This window comes from Mytilus galloprovincialis, chromosome 13, assembly GCF_965363235.1.
Source record: "Mytilus galloprovincialis chromosome 13, xbMytGall1.hap1.1, whole genome shotgun sequence".
Classification (NCBI taxonomy): Eukaryota; Metazoa; Mollusca; class Bivalvia; order Mytilida; family Mytilidae; genus Mytilus; species Mytilus galloprovincialis.
Window position 1 is genome coordinate 51767894 of NC_134850.1, and position 15472 is coordinate 51783365.

Here is a 15472-nt window from a genome sequence, read left to right on the forward strand (position 1 = left end):
GCTAAGGCGAACCATTTTCTTTGTAAGAGTTATCTCCCTATTCACTGTTTTTCATCTGTGTGCATCTCCTTCGTAACTAAAAAAGATAGCGACAAAATTCCTTTTACAAATTGTTCGTTACATCCTCAAGAATTTTTGGCTAATTTGGATCGAAGCGATTCGATGACATTTTATAGGAGTTATCTACCTTTACAAAATAAATTTGTCGGTATGTTTTTTTATCTCATAAATAGTTAACCGTATAACCCTGGAATGTTTTTATTTGAGGCCCATAGGTCCTAACTTAGAAAATGAGGTCAAGGTCAAAAGTCAAGGTCAAGTTCTCAATTGTGACTTTTGCTTGTTTTTGCATTTTCTCCGACACTTTGAAAGATACATATAAAAGAACAAGTGCAAAATGTCTGCTTTATTGTAATGAAGATATGCTACATTTAGTCTTATACAACTTAATGTCATCTTTTAGGAGTTGGTGCCCCTGAAATGTCTTGATATGAGGTTATTTGACTATAACTTCAACTAGTTCATTATAAAGGCATTTGACCTTTTACAAAAGGTTAGGTGACAAATGACCTTGAAAAATGACTACCGGAAGTGACCTTGAGCAAACCGGAAGTAGCCTTTTTTGCAATTTTTTCATATAAAAGTACTCAAAATCCACATATTTTGTCATACAGATACATAAACTGATTACTGAAGACTAAAAATGACTTCCAATAAACCGGAAGTGGCCAATTATCTCCCATTCTACATATAAAAGTATATAGAAACTATATATTTTTGGAATCAGTGTGAAAACGCTCTCATATGAGACCGGAAGTGACATTCATTTCTCCGGAAGTAGCATATTATCTCCCATATATCACTCATTAATATAATTAAACCATTATTTATCGCATCAGTATGAAGAAACTATCTTATGAAAATTTCTTTGGTGTGGAAAGACTTTCAATTGTTCTCTGAACAATTGGTTTTTAATTTTAATATAGTGATGTTTAAAAGACAACAACAACCTTGGGGTTCTGGTATTAACAAACAGGGACTTTTCACTAGAATGCTTAACAAGAGAAGAACAGCAGATGTGTAAATGTTGTTGAAGAAAAGAAAATTTAAAAAGGGTCGCCCTGACTATGCATGATTTTTTTCTATTGACCTCAAGCAATCAACAATTAATAAATCTATTATAACATTGCAATTTGATCACATATATTGAACTTTTATAACAATTGGTTCGGAAGAAAATTTTGGATCCAATAGTTATCAAAGGTACCAGGCTAATATTTTAATACACCAGACGCGCGTTTTGTCTTAATAAGACTCATCAGTGAATCTCAGATCACAAAAGTTATAAAGCCAAACAAGTACAAAAAATTCCAAAACAAATTGCCAAATACGGCTAAGGTAATTTATGCCTAGGTCTAGGATAAGAAAATCCTCAGTATTTCGAAAAATTCAGTTTGAGCTCATTTACTTATTGTAAATTAATCTACCCATGAAGTATAATTTCTGGTGAAAAGATAATACTTCATAATGAGACATTTGAAAAAGACAAGTTTTATTTTTAAGATGCCGAGGTGAAGAAGGGAAAGTGCACTTAGAGATTTTAGAAATAAATCTATAGTCAACAACTTTTTACTCTTTACTTTTTAAACCGAAGTAGGGCATAACGAGCTCCACTACTTGTAATGCTGAGTTAGAGTCGTATGACAAAGAACGAGAACTGAAAGCATTTACAGCAATAAAAACATCATCTTTCTTTGACGGTTTAGTCATTTGTCTTTCAACTTCCGGCCATATATATCCCGGCATCCATAGCTGCCATGCCCCACCATATGGATAATTCTGCCAATAACTAATAATTCCATTTATTGGTGGTGGAATGTCTGTGAGTGGAAGTCGATATATGGAAGATAAATACTTCTGTGTAACTTTGACAATTTCTTTCCCAACGGAGAAGACCGCATCACTGTTGTCTATATTACCGTGCTCCCTTTCAATTAGTTCATTCCAGTATGGTATGTTACCATCGTTGTACATGGGTAGTAATATGGATTGTGTAGGATTAGCTCTTGATGTTCCGAAATCGTAAGTTTGCTTCAATGGGGTATCTGATATAGCATAATTGGAGTAAACTGGAGATTTTCTCCACCAAGGAAAATTGTAAGCTAGAAAAAATTTCCCAGCGCTGACATCTTTTACCGCTTTGGTAATGTATTCTCTGATATGAGGTTGATGCAAACCCTTCCAGTTCAGGCTTTCAAGTGATAATCTATTGACTGCAAGGATAACTTTTTTTGCACACTTCTTCATTAAAGGTTTGATCTGTAAACAAAACATATATTAGATTGTTTTTTTCATATTCATTATATATTTTGTGATAAATACAAGAATAGTGTATAAATAATCAACCAATGGCAATGGTTCTGTATCAGCCATCCGTGTTGATATCAGTCACGTTGTGAAAGTCTTTATCAAAGCCCTAGCCTGTATTACGTCACGTCACACGATTTTTTTCAATATAAAACATATAAACATCCCTCAACCTTGTCCATGCACCAAACAGAGCTCTCTGAATTATGTTTTCTACCTCAGGAATAGATTACATTAGCTGTATTTGGCAAACTTTTAGGAATTATTGGTCTTCTATGCTCTTCAACTTCGTACGTTATTTGGATTTTTTAATATTTTTTATTTGAGCGTCACTGATGAGTCTTTTGTAGACGAAACGCGCGTCTGGCGTTATAATTAATTCCAATCCTTGTATCTATGATGAGTTTATTTATATAAATTGACAAAGATAGTCAACTTATGTTCATGCTGATATCTGTTCAAAAGGAAAGTTATTAAATTGCAGTTTGTTCATTTTCTATTTGTACAAAATATCAGTGGAAGAAGGCAAAACGTTTAAGGAATTAATACACTTATAAACAATAATCTAAAAACCGAATGAACGCACTCATCGAATGCATTTGCCAGTAATTATTGTCTCGTACATTTATAAAAGAGGGTCGAAAAATACTGATGGGAATTCATACTCGTAACGACATACCATGTAAAAAATACCACAAACGACGATAAGTAAAATAATAGTACACAAAACACAACATAGAAAACTAGAATAAGTTACATGAACCCTATCAAAAACTGGGGTGATCTTAAGTGTACCGGTAGAGTAACCATGTGGCACCCGTCTTGTTTCTCGTGTAAGTACTACAAACCCGTTGAGTAAAGCCTTAGTTATATAGTTACATTACTTACCCATACCCATCTTAATAAAATGTTATATAGATCTAATTTTAAAAATCAATTACCTTTATAATACTAGTTCGTCCATTTATGGTAATCGTCGGTTCAAAGTACAAATTGTAATTACCATTTCTCATTTTCTTAATTGCTTTCAAATGGTGATTAAGCCTCGTATCGTGCCTGTCGTTTAAATATATAACAATTAAATATTTAATTCAGTTTAGTTGCATTGCATTTTGAAGTTTTGAGATTTTAAAGATTGTTTTGTGCATGTTTATCTTTTTGCGTATTTCTTTTTTGATTATTCTTTGTCTTTTTACTTCTTATCTCGAAGCAAAGTTTCGTCAATCTAATTAAAATTGAATCTCCGTGGTCGCTCATGTTTTATGATTGTTCGCTGCATGGCAGTTATCAGTTATCTTGCTAAGTGATATTGTCTTCCGAAATTATGCAATATTTTATTTTATATTTGGTTATTTTTATTGATGATTTTTTAACACTACTTTCCATGCTATTTCCTATTACAAGGCGATTAACTTTTATTGATGGAGAAAGTCGGAGTACAAAGCCACCTTCGGCCGAGCACACCTGCACATGCTGGGTTCTACATTTGAAAATGCCTGTACTAAGTCAGGAATATGACAGGTCTTGTCCCTTCGTTTTTGATGGGTTTTGTTATTTGATTTTGCAATGTGATTATGGACTTTCGTAATTGATTTTCATCTAAGTTCAGTATTTTTGTGATTTTACTTTTTTCGATCTTACAGTGTTGAAAAGCTAGTGTTCCATAAGTTGAACTTCTTAGACCAATCGGCCACCGAGGCCCGAGTTATTATTTTAAAAACACAATGTTTGTCTATACAGTTAAATGGAGGAATAAATATGTGTGAAATAATAAAATGCGAAAGTTAAGCATTTTTTTTTGTTTTAACTAATACTTTAAGGTGTAATACCCCTTATTCGGGCCCGGCCAGAAAGCACATACCAGAAAGTAGTACATATTTAACACAAAATAATTCCTACGCATGAGTGTAACTTTCAAAATATGTAGAATATTTAGGTATTTTTGGTATCAAATGAAAGCTGAAGGACTGGTGATCATTGAAGAACACTTTGGACTTTTAATTTTGAATATTAAAAAAACTGCACCAAATTTTAAAAAGAGGGTACATTTTGTCTGTTTGTCAGATCTGAAGTACCTGTTTTGGTACATCCAAAGTTCCGGGAACCAGTTCTTTCTTATATGCCATTAAAGGTATGTAGATTTTTTTCAGTACAAGACACCATAAATTGTTGCTTTGAAATGCAATGGTTGTCACTTTATTTGAACTAAAAACAAAAAAGGTGGGCCTGCTTGAAACGGAGGAATTTAACATAGAAAGCAATGGGACCATGAATTAGTGGTGTACTTCCTTAAGAAGTATCACCAACTGGTAAATTCGTAAAGACTTGCATAAACAAATTATATGAAGGTAGTCTACCAAAAATATTTAATAATACAAACGCACAATAACTGGAATGAAACATTCAGACCTCAAACAACTAAATCTAAACTGACTGAGGATACATTTTTCCGTTTCCGGAGCATCATAGTTCACTCAAAAATGTGGATTGGGTTCGTATTGCTTGGTGATTTTCGGACAGATTTATTTTCATACTTTTCATACTTGACCATGGGGTCGTCGGTTATAAGTTCATTTGTGTATTTTAGTTGTCCTTCCTATCATTTCCCTTTTTTTTACTCACTTTCGACTCGCCCGAAGAAATGTTTCAAGTAGCTTTTCAGGTATAGAACCAAATCCTGTTGTAACTGTTGAAACTTCATCCTCTTCTTGAGAAGGTGGAGACGTAAGTACCTCTGCCGATGCACTAACGCCTAAATCTAAGAAAGATGATGTGTCTCTGATATAACTCTGTGCTTCTGGACTAAGGAATTTATGATACAACGAATTGATACTGCAAAAAAAAAGAGAAAATGAAATGAGTATAATAATATTTTTTATCGATTGTCATTGAGATGCACAGACCCGTTCCCGTTTTCATACGTATTTTCACCTTAACCAAATACATGTGTCATTTGAACTGAAGATTACAAGAGAACACGAAAAGGTCTTCTGTTTTCTCTACAATGGCAGAGTCTTTTTGGATAAAATTTTAGTATTCTTGTCTCGTAGTGTCTTTATTCAAATGAAGAAGATACCATTAAATGCGCGTCTGGCCATGGCGTTAAAACAAACTTTAATCCTGGTTTCTATGATGAATTTATTTACAACCACTGGGTCCATGCCACCGATGATGGAGTTTTAATTCCCCGACGGTATCACTTCTGTGCTGACATGAATTATCATTGATATGGTCATACTTATAAATAAACAGTTTACAAAAATTTTGATTTTTTTGAAATACTACATCTTTTATACCTCAGGAATAGATCACCGTAACTCTATTTGGCAACACTTATAGGAATTTTAGTCCCCAATGCTCGTCACTCGCGTCTGGCGTAAATACAAAATTTAATCCTGGTATATATGATGAGTTTATTTACTAAATGTGGTCGCCATTATAATTTACACCCATCCATAAGTTCTTGTCTTAAAATAAGAATAGTAAAGATTTTTTGACAAGATTGTGAAGTTGATTCTTATCCTTATTCTTTTTCATTATAGATATATTTTTTTCTACACGGAGGTTAAATAAGTTGTGCGTAATATGTCAGCAGACTCGAAACGGCAACACACAGTTTTTAACAATATATCGGTGTCATTATAATTTGTCACACTCTAAATTGTCCAGAGTCTCCAAAATGTGCAAGTATAATATATTTATCTATTACCAACATTATTGAAAATTAAAAATATAATACACAATAAGTAACTGTTGGAGATTTATGCCGACCTCTGGATCGTAGACGGTTGTGTTGTTAGGTTGCTATTTCATTGATGTATATCACATATTCGTATATTCTGTTAGTCAGATATATGTATATGTACAATTTTCAATTCACAAAATCCATGCTTAAATTACTTTGATCTTTACACTTTTGAATTATTCAGTATTCAATCTCATTCTTTTAGTTTTATGTACCATCGAAAACAAAATCAATTAAATAGATTGATATGAGGAAAACAACTAAAAAATAGAAATTACCTCTGCTTGTACATTTGTAGTCCATCAACATCTTTAATTTGAAATTGTTTATCATCTTCAGGAACAGTGGTCGTCAGTACATCGGTATAATTCTTAAACATTTCCCTGAAATTAAATGACAACAGATTTCATTTTAAAAAATACCTACCATTTTTATCATCAAAGTTATAAATGTATAAATGAGTATAATAATACGTGATGTCAGTTTCAAAGAAAAAAAATATTTGTAGGTAAACTATTGTACCCTTTTGACGAAACCGTTAATGCATGATAATAGTTAAAACAAATCCTTTTTGCAAGTCGTAGCCCCTGTTTGTGAAACACAGAATTCGTATTTTGGTCCACACCTTGTCAACTGTCGATAACAAAGAGGTTAATGTGGTCATTTTTATAAATTTCCTGTTTACAATTCTTTGAATGTTTCGAAAAACTCATGATTTTCTTATCCCAGGCAAAGATTGCCTTAGTCGTATTTGGCACATCTTTTTGGAATTTTGGATCCTCAATGCTCTTCAACTTTGTACTTGTTTGGCTTTATAAATATTTTGATATTAGCGTCACTGATGAGTCTTATGTAGACGAAATGCGCGTCTGGCGTACTAAATCATAATCCTGGTACCTTTGATAACTATTAAAATGTGGTTCAGAAATGTTATCTGTAGATCTGTAAACCAGAAATGTTTTCAGGTTTACAGATCTAATTATTGTAAACAATTATGTATAATGTACCATTTAAGTTGACTAACTGGTTTCTGTTCATTCGGAAGTAGATTGTAAGGCGTACTGGTACCCCCTAAATCTTTGTATCGTAGATGTGTTCCACGTACGTGTACAGTAGTATCTCCTGATGCTCCACCACCTAAAACGAATTTTTGTACCGGAAGTCCTAGCTCTCGTATGGTATCAGACAGTAGCTTATGTGCTGAAAATATTAATAGTGAAGTGCAAGTGTGCGGAGCTACCGATTTATTTCTGGCCGTTTCAGAATCTGAGGAACCATGGGTAATTTCATTGGTCGTAGCCCAAAATGAAAATAACGTCACGTCATTGGTTCAATTTTCAATGTTTATGACATTTTAAACCAATCACGACGTTTTGGTGTACACTTTAAAATATTACCCAAGATGCAGTAGATTCTGAAACGACGAATTTCAGTTATACTTGTAACCATGCTAAACAAATTGTATCAATCATAACAATTCAAATATATAGACAACATTTTAAAACTATCACAACAATTTCCCATCCCTCAGCAGTTATTTTTTTATCTCTCTTTTTCTTTTTATTTCCCCTCCAATGGAGAGAGTATATTAGTTCATTTCTGTCCATCCGCTGGTTCTGCCGTCCTATGATACCTTTTCTCAGAAAATGTAATGAAATTAAAAAACGTGTTGTCTCTATGTCTGAATTGTCATTTCTTATACACGTAACATTTCATGTGTAGTATAATGGTCTATTTTTACACAGCTCTGCAAGTGATGTATAATTCCTTAGTTTGCGTACTTTGTAGAATTAGTATTTCAAAATTTATAAATGTTCCTACTTATAACAGAAATGAAAAATTTAGGTTATCAAAAATAAATTGTTCACGAAAATATGAATTGTGCTTTTCATATTGTAGAGACTGATATCTAAAATAGAATTATAATTCTTGTCTATTCACTAGGATATGATCTATTTGCCTTATTCTTAAAACAAAACACCGTTACATCTTTATCAACTTACATGAAGCAGTGAATCGCATTGCGCCGAGCTCAACATTAATGTCAGGAATATCTGGAAATTTCATGGTGTAACATCTCCCTCCTACTCTGTTAGAGTATTCGTACACAGTAATTTGTTTATTTAGTTTTCTCAATCTCCATCCAGCGTATGTTCCAGCTATACCGGCTCCTATTATAGCTACATCATCACATGACCTCGCTTTAAATATAACAGATAATACTATTAAGGTGGTACCTAACACCTTGACTAATATTAAGTTGGCTCGTTTTATTTTCATAAAATTTTCACAAAAATTTCAAAATTTCAAAACATTTGACCAACCACTTTATCAGAATATATGCATTGGTTTGAAGTTTGACCAATACTTATTTAGATCACTGAGAAACTTAATATTTCCATAACAATACAACGTGATTAAAACGTTTAGCTGATTTGTACAGAGTTATCTCCCTGCAGGGTTAGGTACCACATTAATTGAAGGAAAAAATTTAGTAAAAATACTATAATGATATCCTTAATTAATTCATTTGATTGCCTCAATGCAAAATGTCCCGAAATATAACTTTCTGTCTTATCATGTCGGTTTTCATTACAGCTGTGCCATAAAAAATTGACTTTGGTCTGTAAAAATGGTTTGATGATGGGGTTATGGATATTTTCCTGTAAACAGTGACTATAGATATTAACCATCGTTTTTCTCAGTTTAACTTCTGCTAAATGGTCATTGCATGAAAAATCAATACGCAATTTGATTGAACTTAATTTTGGTACATTGCGAAAAAATAGAGAAAATGCATGGTTTCAGTCGTCTATATGATAGATAATCTGAAATTTTTGTTTGTTTGCTGGTGACTATTGTTTACAACAGTGATTAAATGGAAAGAATTTGTGCCTGTTTCTGTTAGGGTTTTTTAATCAATGGGGAACCCTTTTTGGGGCAACTCAAAACTTTCCATGCTGTAACTTCCGATAAAGTTGTTGTACGGTGTGGTAGTTGTAGAACAGACTTGTAGTACAGACTTCCCTCCCTATATTTGAAGCAACTGTCATATAAGTGAGAGGTTTAACTAGCTTTAAAACCAAGTGTTATCCATCATTTTCTACTTTAGAAAATATCTATACCAAGTTAGGAATATGACAGCTGTTATCCAGTCGTTTGATGAGTTTGTGCTTTTGATTTTGCTATTTGATTAGGGACTTTCTATTTTGAATATTCCTCGCAGTTCAGTTTTTTGTGATTTGACTTTTTTAAACAGCTTTACGATTTGTATGGAATATATATTTTAAAATGCACAACACATGAAACTAGGACAAAAACATAATGCATAAAATATTTACAAACGACGTGACTTAATCTAAGTAAACAAGATATACAACACACTATTATGAGACACACATACATATATGATGAATTACATTTGTTGACGGTAATATTTAGGGACGGGTTTAAATAATTATGTGTTTTCACTTCCGTAAATTGTCCAGGTTATCAATGAGTTGTAGTCGTTGCCATCATAATCGTTTCGTCTGTCTAAAGATTGGAAATGAATATAATCGAATCTTTTTGTATCTTTTCTTAAAAATAGTACCAAAAATATTTTTTCAAATGTTGGTGCAAATCATCTTGTTTTAAGATTGGATACGGTTTGTTTGTTTTCGTGTCTATTTGAGATTAGGGTCACAACACAGTGTGTAGCTACATATTTTTTAGTTAAATATTTTTTAGGTAATTTCTGTTTTCGTTATAAAATGACGAATACAGGTCAACACAAACATAATCTAGAAAAGACTTTCGAATTTTCTCATTTTTTTGTACATGAACCAACTTTTTTTGTACATGAAGGGATACATTTTGTCGCGCATGTTCCTCTAGAAAAGGCATTTGGTAATATTCACATTATCCAAAAAGTATAGCTAAACCTCTCGCATGTATGACAGTTGTTTAAAATTTCATTATTTTGGACAACGATATGTGCACAAAACAAACAGACATTATAAGTCAAAATGTCAGAAATAGGGATACAGCAGTCAACATTGTGTTATAATTAAGGACGTAAGACATTTGCGCCGATTTTAAAAGTTTTCGAACTTTTATTTACGCCGATGGTGTACAGGTAATTAACAGGTGAATTTTATTTTTTCTTATTTATCATTATAAACTTCGAGCTCTTCCGTTAAACAGTTGTACACATATCATAAATTGTCTTTTATAACATAACTGATGTCCCCCGGCAATAGATTGTTGTCGGTTTCATATGGTTCAGAACTAGTGGAGAAAAATCAATTATGTTGGGATAAGCACAGAGTATAAGGATAAATCAAGTGACACTGGTAAACTGCTATCGGCATTTTCGGGCTACCATTACTTCCCTTCATGTGTGACATTATGTATGAGTATTCTTCCTACTTATGTCAAAATAAGAACTCTTGAAATGACCGACGGTGTACACAAGCAAGAACAAAATAGACTTAGCTATTTACAAGTACAACAAGTAGTAGAAGAGATGAAAATACTTGAAAGGAATATATCAGATGTATAGCATTTGAATACTCGGTCAGAAAACATTTATAATTCATTGTATCATAACATTAGTTCAACTGGATAACGGAAGAGGTTTATAATGAAAAATAAAAAATAACATTTAACCTTTAATTTACCTGTACACAATCGGCGCAAATGAAGGACAAAAATCGGCGCAAAATGCAAAACGCTGATAATCTTAATCACTAAAAAACACACAAATATATCAAAAAAGCCTAACTATAAAGGCATATAGACAACGAACACTAACAAAAAGAATACAAAACAATATACCAGACATTGTAGCACAATAACACAATGACGGGGTGTATAGTTTCGACCCACCGTATAAAGAACTGTAAAGCCTTTAACAATGAACAAAATCAATATCGAATATAGTAAGCTACGAAAGGCAGCAAAGTGAAAAAATTAAATAATTAAAAACGAGAAACCAACTACTTATGTACATCAAACAGAATATAACCTGCAACATGCAACCAACATTAACCACTGAATTACAAGCTCTTTGTTATCATTATATAAGTATCATATATATATGCCTCGCCCAACGGTTGTCTTTTATTAACTCAAATATTGTATATACAAATAATTTTAAGATGAAAGGAATGTTCTTATGTATGTACAATATAAAATAAATTGTTTTTTCAGTGCCAGCCTTTGTAAGAATCAGGCAATTTAGTAAAAAATCAAAACAAGACAAAAAAAAAACCCAACAACATCGACAGTGGTTTATCATCTTTCTGGGAAGTTACCCTAAAAAGGGTAAGGTCTCTTGTTTCTGAGTGTCTGGTAATTCTAGAAATCTGTAGATAACTTTTGGTTAGAATGATAACAAATTAAGGAGTTAGATGCCCTTAATGGTTAATTTCCAGTGCATTTCAACCAAATTAGATCTTGAATTACCACAACAGGAAAAGAAACCATTGTTATATGCGTGCATCATTATACACTTTGAATATAAATTAATGTCAATTTTAGTGGGTTTTAGTTTGCCTCGATTTCACCACTGCCCGATTCTTAGACAGATTGCCACACATAATTATCATTTTTCAATCTACGATATATACTTAACTAAGATATGAAATAAACTTACACTTATACGGACGTCGTTTATATTTAGCCTCTATCATCACAACAAATATGAAGCCAATTATAAAAACAGTTATCCAAGCAGACATATTGTACATGTTGTAATTCATGTACATATGTAGTCTAAAAGTGAAAAACAAGAATTTTTATAAACATTATTAATTATAAATATGCTATTCAAGTATTTTTTTTCTTGATCACGTGTGCATCTAACAAGTCTTACGTACTGGAGGACATTAACAGGACATAATGTTACTATTTACCTAGAATTAAAGTTTATTTATAATTGTTTAGTAAATTTCTCATCCAGATCCTATTAAAAGATTAAGCGTTTTTTTTTTTTGTTTTGTACTTAGTTTCTAACTTTTGATCTAACTTTATAGACGTATTATGGTAATTTAAATCTAGCACCGCTTAATTATGGTTATGCTTTAATATGGTAACAAGGTCTTTGGAATGACGGTTACTTAATCATGTTAATATTCTCTCTCTATATATATTTATAAATGGATTTCCCTGTAGTTAAAAATATTCATAAAGTTTTTGTTCTATACGATAATCTAAAAGTAGTTTGTATCTTATCATGCTTATATCTAACTTCTTTGTGAAAAAAAACCGAGGACGCGACGACGGTAGAGGCGATAGATGTTGTTTGTATAGAATCATATGTGAAGAATGTTTAGAAGATGATTTATCTGCACTATTTCTCCATTATTTATTCCTAAAACAAAATGATATACAGTGTTTAGTTTCTTTTTCGGTGGCGTGGGTAACTATTGTTTCCCGCTTCTTTCCTGATATTTCCTTTACGAAAGATTGGTCTCCACCAACAAACTGGTGTTTTTGTTATGCAATATATATCTAAATCGAACAAAGAGTTAAGGGTCGTGAATAAATTCATCTGAATCTTTTAAAGACCTGCAGTTTTAAGTATTGTTTTCTGTCTCTGTCAGAATATTATGTTTCGACGTTGGTTTGGCATTGGAGCGATTCCAAAAACATATAGTCACCATTTGTAGTTAAGCTACAATTTTTTCCTTTTCATGAAAGTTTTTAACGCGAATGTTTACTGGTTTCTAAAATTCTTATATTATCGACGGAGAACCTAATAGTATTATCTATCCCAATTAAGTATGTATTGTACGATTAACATCAAAATTAAAAGTGAGTGACAGCATTGTCCAATCACGATTCAACCATTCGTTGGTCTGACCACTGACAGCACCATTGAAACTTTACGGAGCGGACATTTCAGTAGTAGCATCAACCAAGCATGTTGGAACTATATTAAATGCCGAATTTAAGAGCATGTCAAGAACTTTAAATGCATGCCGAATTTTGCGTGCAACTGCGTTTTCTGTAATGAAATCCGCACTATTTACTTGTGCGCTTTGTGCGCTTTGGTATGGTCTTTTAAAGACTGAGTTAACAATGTTAGAACGTTCTGACAAATATATATGTAAAATAATTCAAGGGCTTCCTGCACGAACACGATCCGACAAGTGCACAAGCCTACTCGGTTCCTGTGGCTTCCTGTGGAGTGCTATATTGACAAGTGTAAGTTACAATTTTCGGAAGATTATGTCATTGGACATAAACTTGCTACCAAAACGTATACTATTACTACGACTTTTAGAATTTAGAAACAAATGTGATAAAAAGCAAGATGGTTTTGTACCAGAGTTAATCAGAATAGCCGTTAAATATGATTTGATATACTTTGTTGAAAATTTCATGAAATCAGGCAGCTTCCCAAGTAAGGCTGTATGAAACAGATATATATTTCCATTTCAATGGCGAATTCTGAAAACAACAGATGGCAACAAAGAATATCAGTTTACAGTGTCTTTGAAATTTTCCGTACAATTCACAAACACATGGTACCACACAGAGCTTGGGTTATTGCTTAAACTAATCCTAACTTCAGAGAAGTAGCTAAATATATTGTTGACCTATGTTCTGTCATCCGAACTGAAGAGTCGCCTCTCTTATGCGAAAAATGTAGACAAGTTTTTCTATGACATTATTGAACATATCATGTGTATGTGCGATCGTTTATCAGACTTAAGAGCGAAGCTTTGGGAGGACTTAATAAGTATTAATCCGACTGTGTTCAGTGTGTATCTAGACAATCTATCATGATCCACATTCACAGCAACACTTTTGTCGTGTTATACGGAATATGATCTGGATAATGATAACAGTATTTATTTCTCAAAAACTTGTATTACACATGTTCAACAAATGTGAAGCGTTTTTTATAACATTTAACTTACCTTCAGTGATATAATCATTTACTTTAAAGTGACTTTGAACTGATTAATCATTCTAATTAATATGTGACATTTTAATCATTCAATCACTCTAATGTCTTGATCAATCTGTAAATATTTTTATTGTATAAACATTGTTTAATACTTGCAAATCTTCGATAAGAAGGAAATGAAGTTCAAATTTTCAAATTCTTTATTAACTTTGAGCCTTACGGCTCATCAGTATAATCATATACATGTACAGTGTATACATATGGCATATTACAAACAATATAAACAATATGTATAATAAACAATAGGTGACGTCAGAAGTTTCATCAATACAAAATATCTTTTATTACAATAAACTGTTTCTTAATTTAAAAGAGAAATGTAAAAACTTTCCCAAGTTACAAAGCTGTTTTGTGTTTTCACCTGACAATAATTCTATTAATTTAAAAGTTGATGGCCTAGACCAGTAATATTTTTTTATATATTTTTTTCGCAAATCAGTATATCTACTACATTGAAGGATAAAATGAAATTCATCCTCTATTACTCCTAAATCACAAAAAATACAATTTCTTTCATTTCTATTAGTACCAACATAACGTCCAGTTTCAATACAAAGGTTATGTGAAGACAAACGAATCCTTGTTATACATTTACGAAAAAGTACAGGAATGCATTTCTGTAAATAAAATTGCAAAACTACATTTGTTACAACATACTTATATAATCTACACTTTGAAGAAGAATCTAATAAAAATTGTAACTCTTGGTTAGCTTGATCAAACAAACGCTGTCTTATCAAAGGTAAATATGAGCTGTCTACATTTAACAACCATTGATTATCCCACAAATTATTCATACCAAGACTATATATCAATCTTTTAACATATGTTGCCCAATTCATACATTTTGAACAATTTAACACAAGTTCTTTATAACAAGACCTTAATATACAATTGTCACTAATTAAAATTTTGAACCAAAATTTAAGTATTCTATAATTACGCTCATACTGCAGTGGAAATCTACCTAATTCAAAATAGACCATCACATTTGGGGTCGTTCTTTTGACACTTAATAACATTTTGCAGTAGTCCAAATGGACCTTTTCTATCATAGGAGATTTGTGTACTCCCCATATTTCACACCCATACATTAATATGCTACTAACATAAGTATCAAAAAGACTAAGCATTGTAAATACATTTAAACATAATGATGATGTAGTTCTTCTCATACTGAACATAGCTTTTCTACCTTGTTCTGCACAATATTTCTGTGTTTTAAGAAATTTACAATTATACGGTATTAATACACCTAAATAACAAAATTGTTCCACAATATCCATTGTTTGACCGTTATAGACCCATGTCTCATTAGGCCGTACAATTCCACCCTTCCTGAAAACAACAATTTTTGTTTTTTTTTGTATTAACAGACAAGCCCCATTTTTCTGTGTAAA

At 32.2% G+C, this 15472-nt stretch overlaps 1 protein-coding gene across 1 annotated transcript; it reads right to left on the minus strand.

Moving 5' to 3' along the window:
* Positions 1-1532: 1532 nt before the first annotated feature.
* Positions 1533-11905, minus strand: LOC143056497 (aplysianin-A-like). The gene is made up of 7 exons (XM_076229572.1): positions 11751-11905; positions 8116-8313; positions 7120-7312; positions 6391-6495; positions 4990-5199; positions 3309-3423; positions 1533-2319 (listed from the first exon to the last, which is right to left on the minus strand). The coding sequence occupies exons 1-7, from the start codon at positions 11860-11862 to the stop codon at positions 1630-1632; spliced, it is 1623 nt and encodes a 540-aa protein (XP_076085687.1). The 5' UTR covers positions 11863-11905; the 3' UTR covers positions 1533-1629.
* Between the last annotated feature and the right edge of the window lie 3567 nt (positions 11906-15472).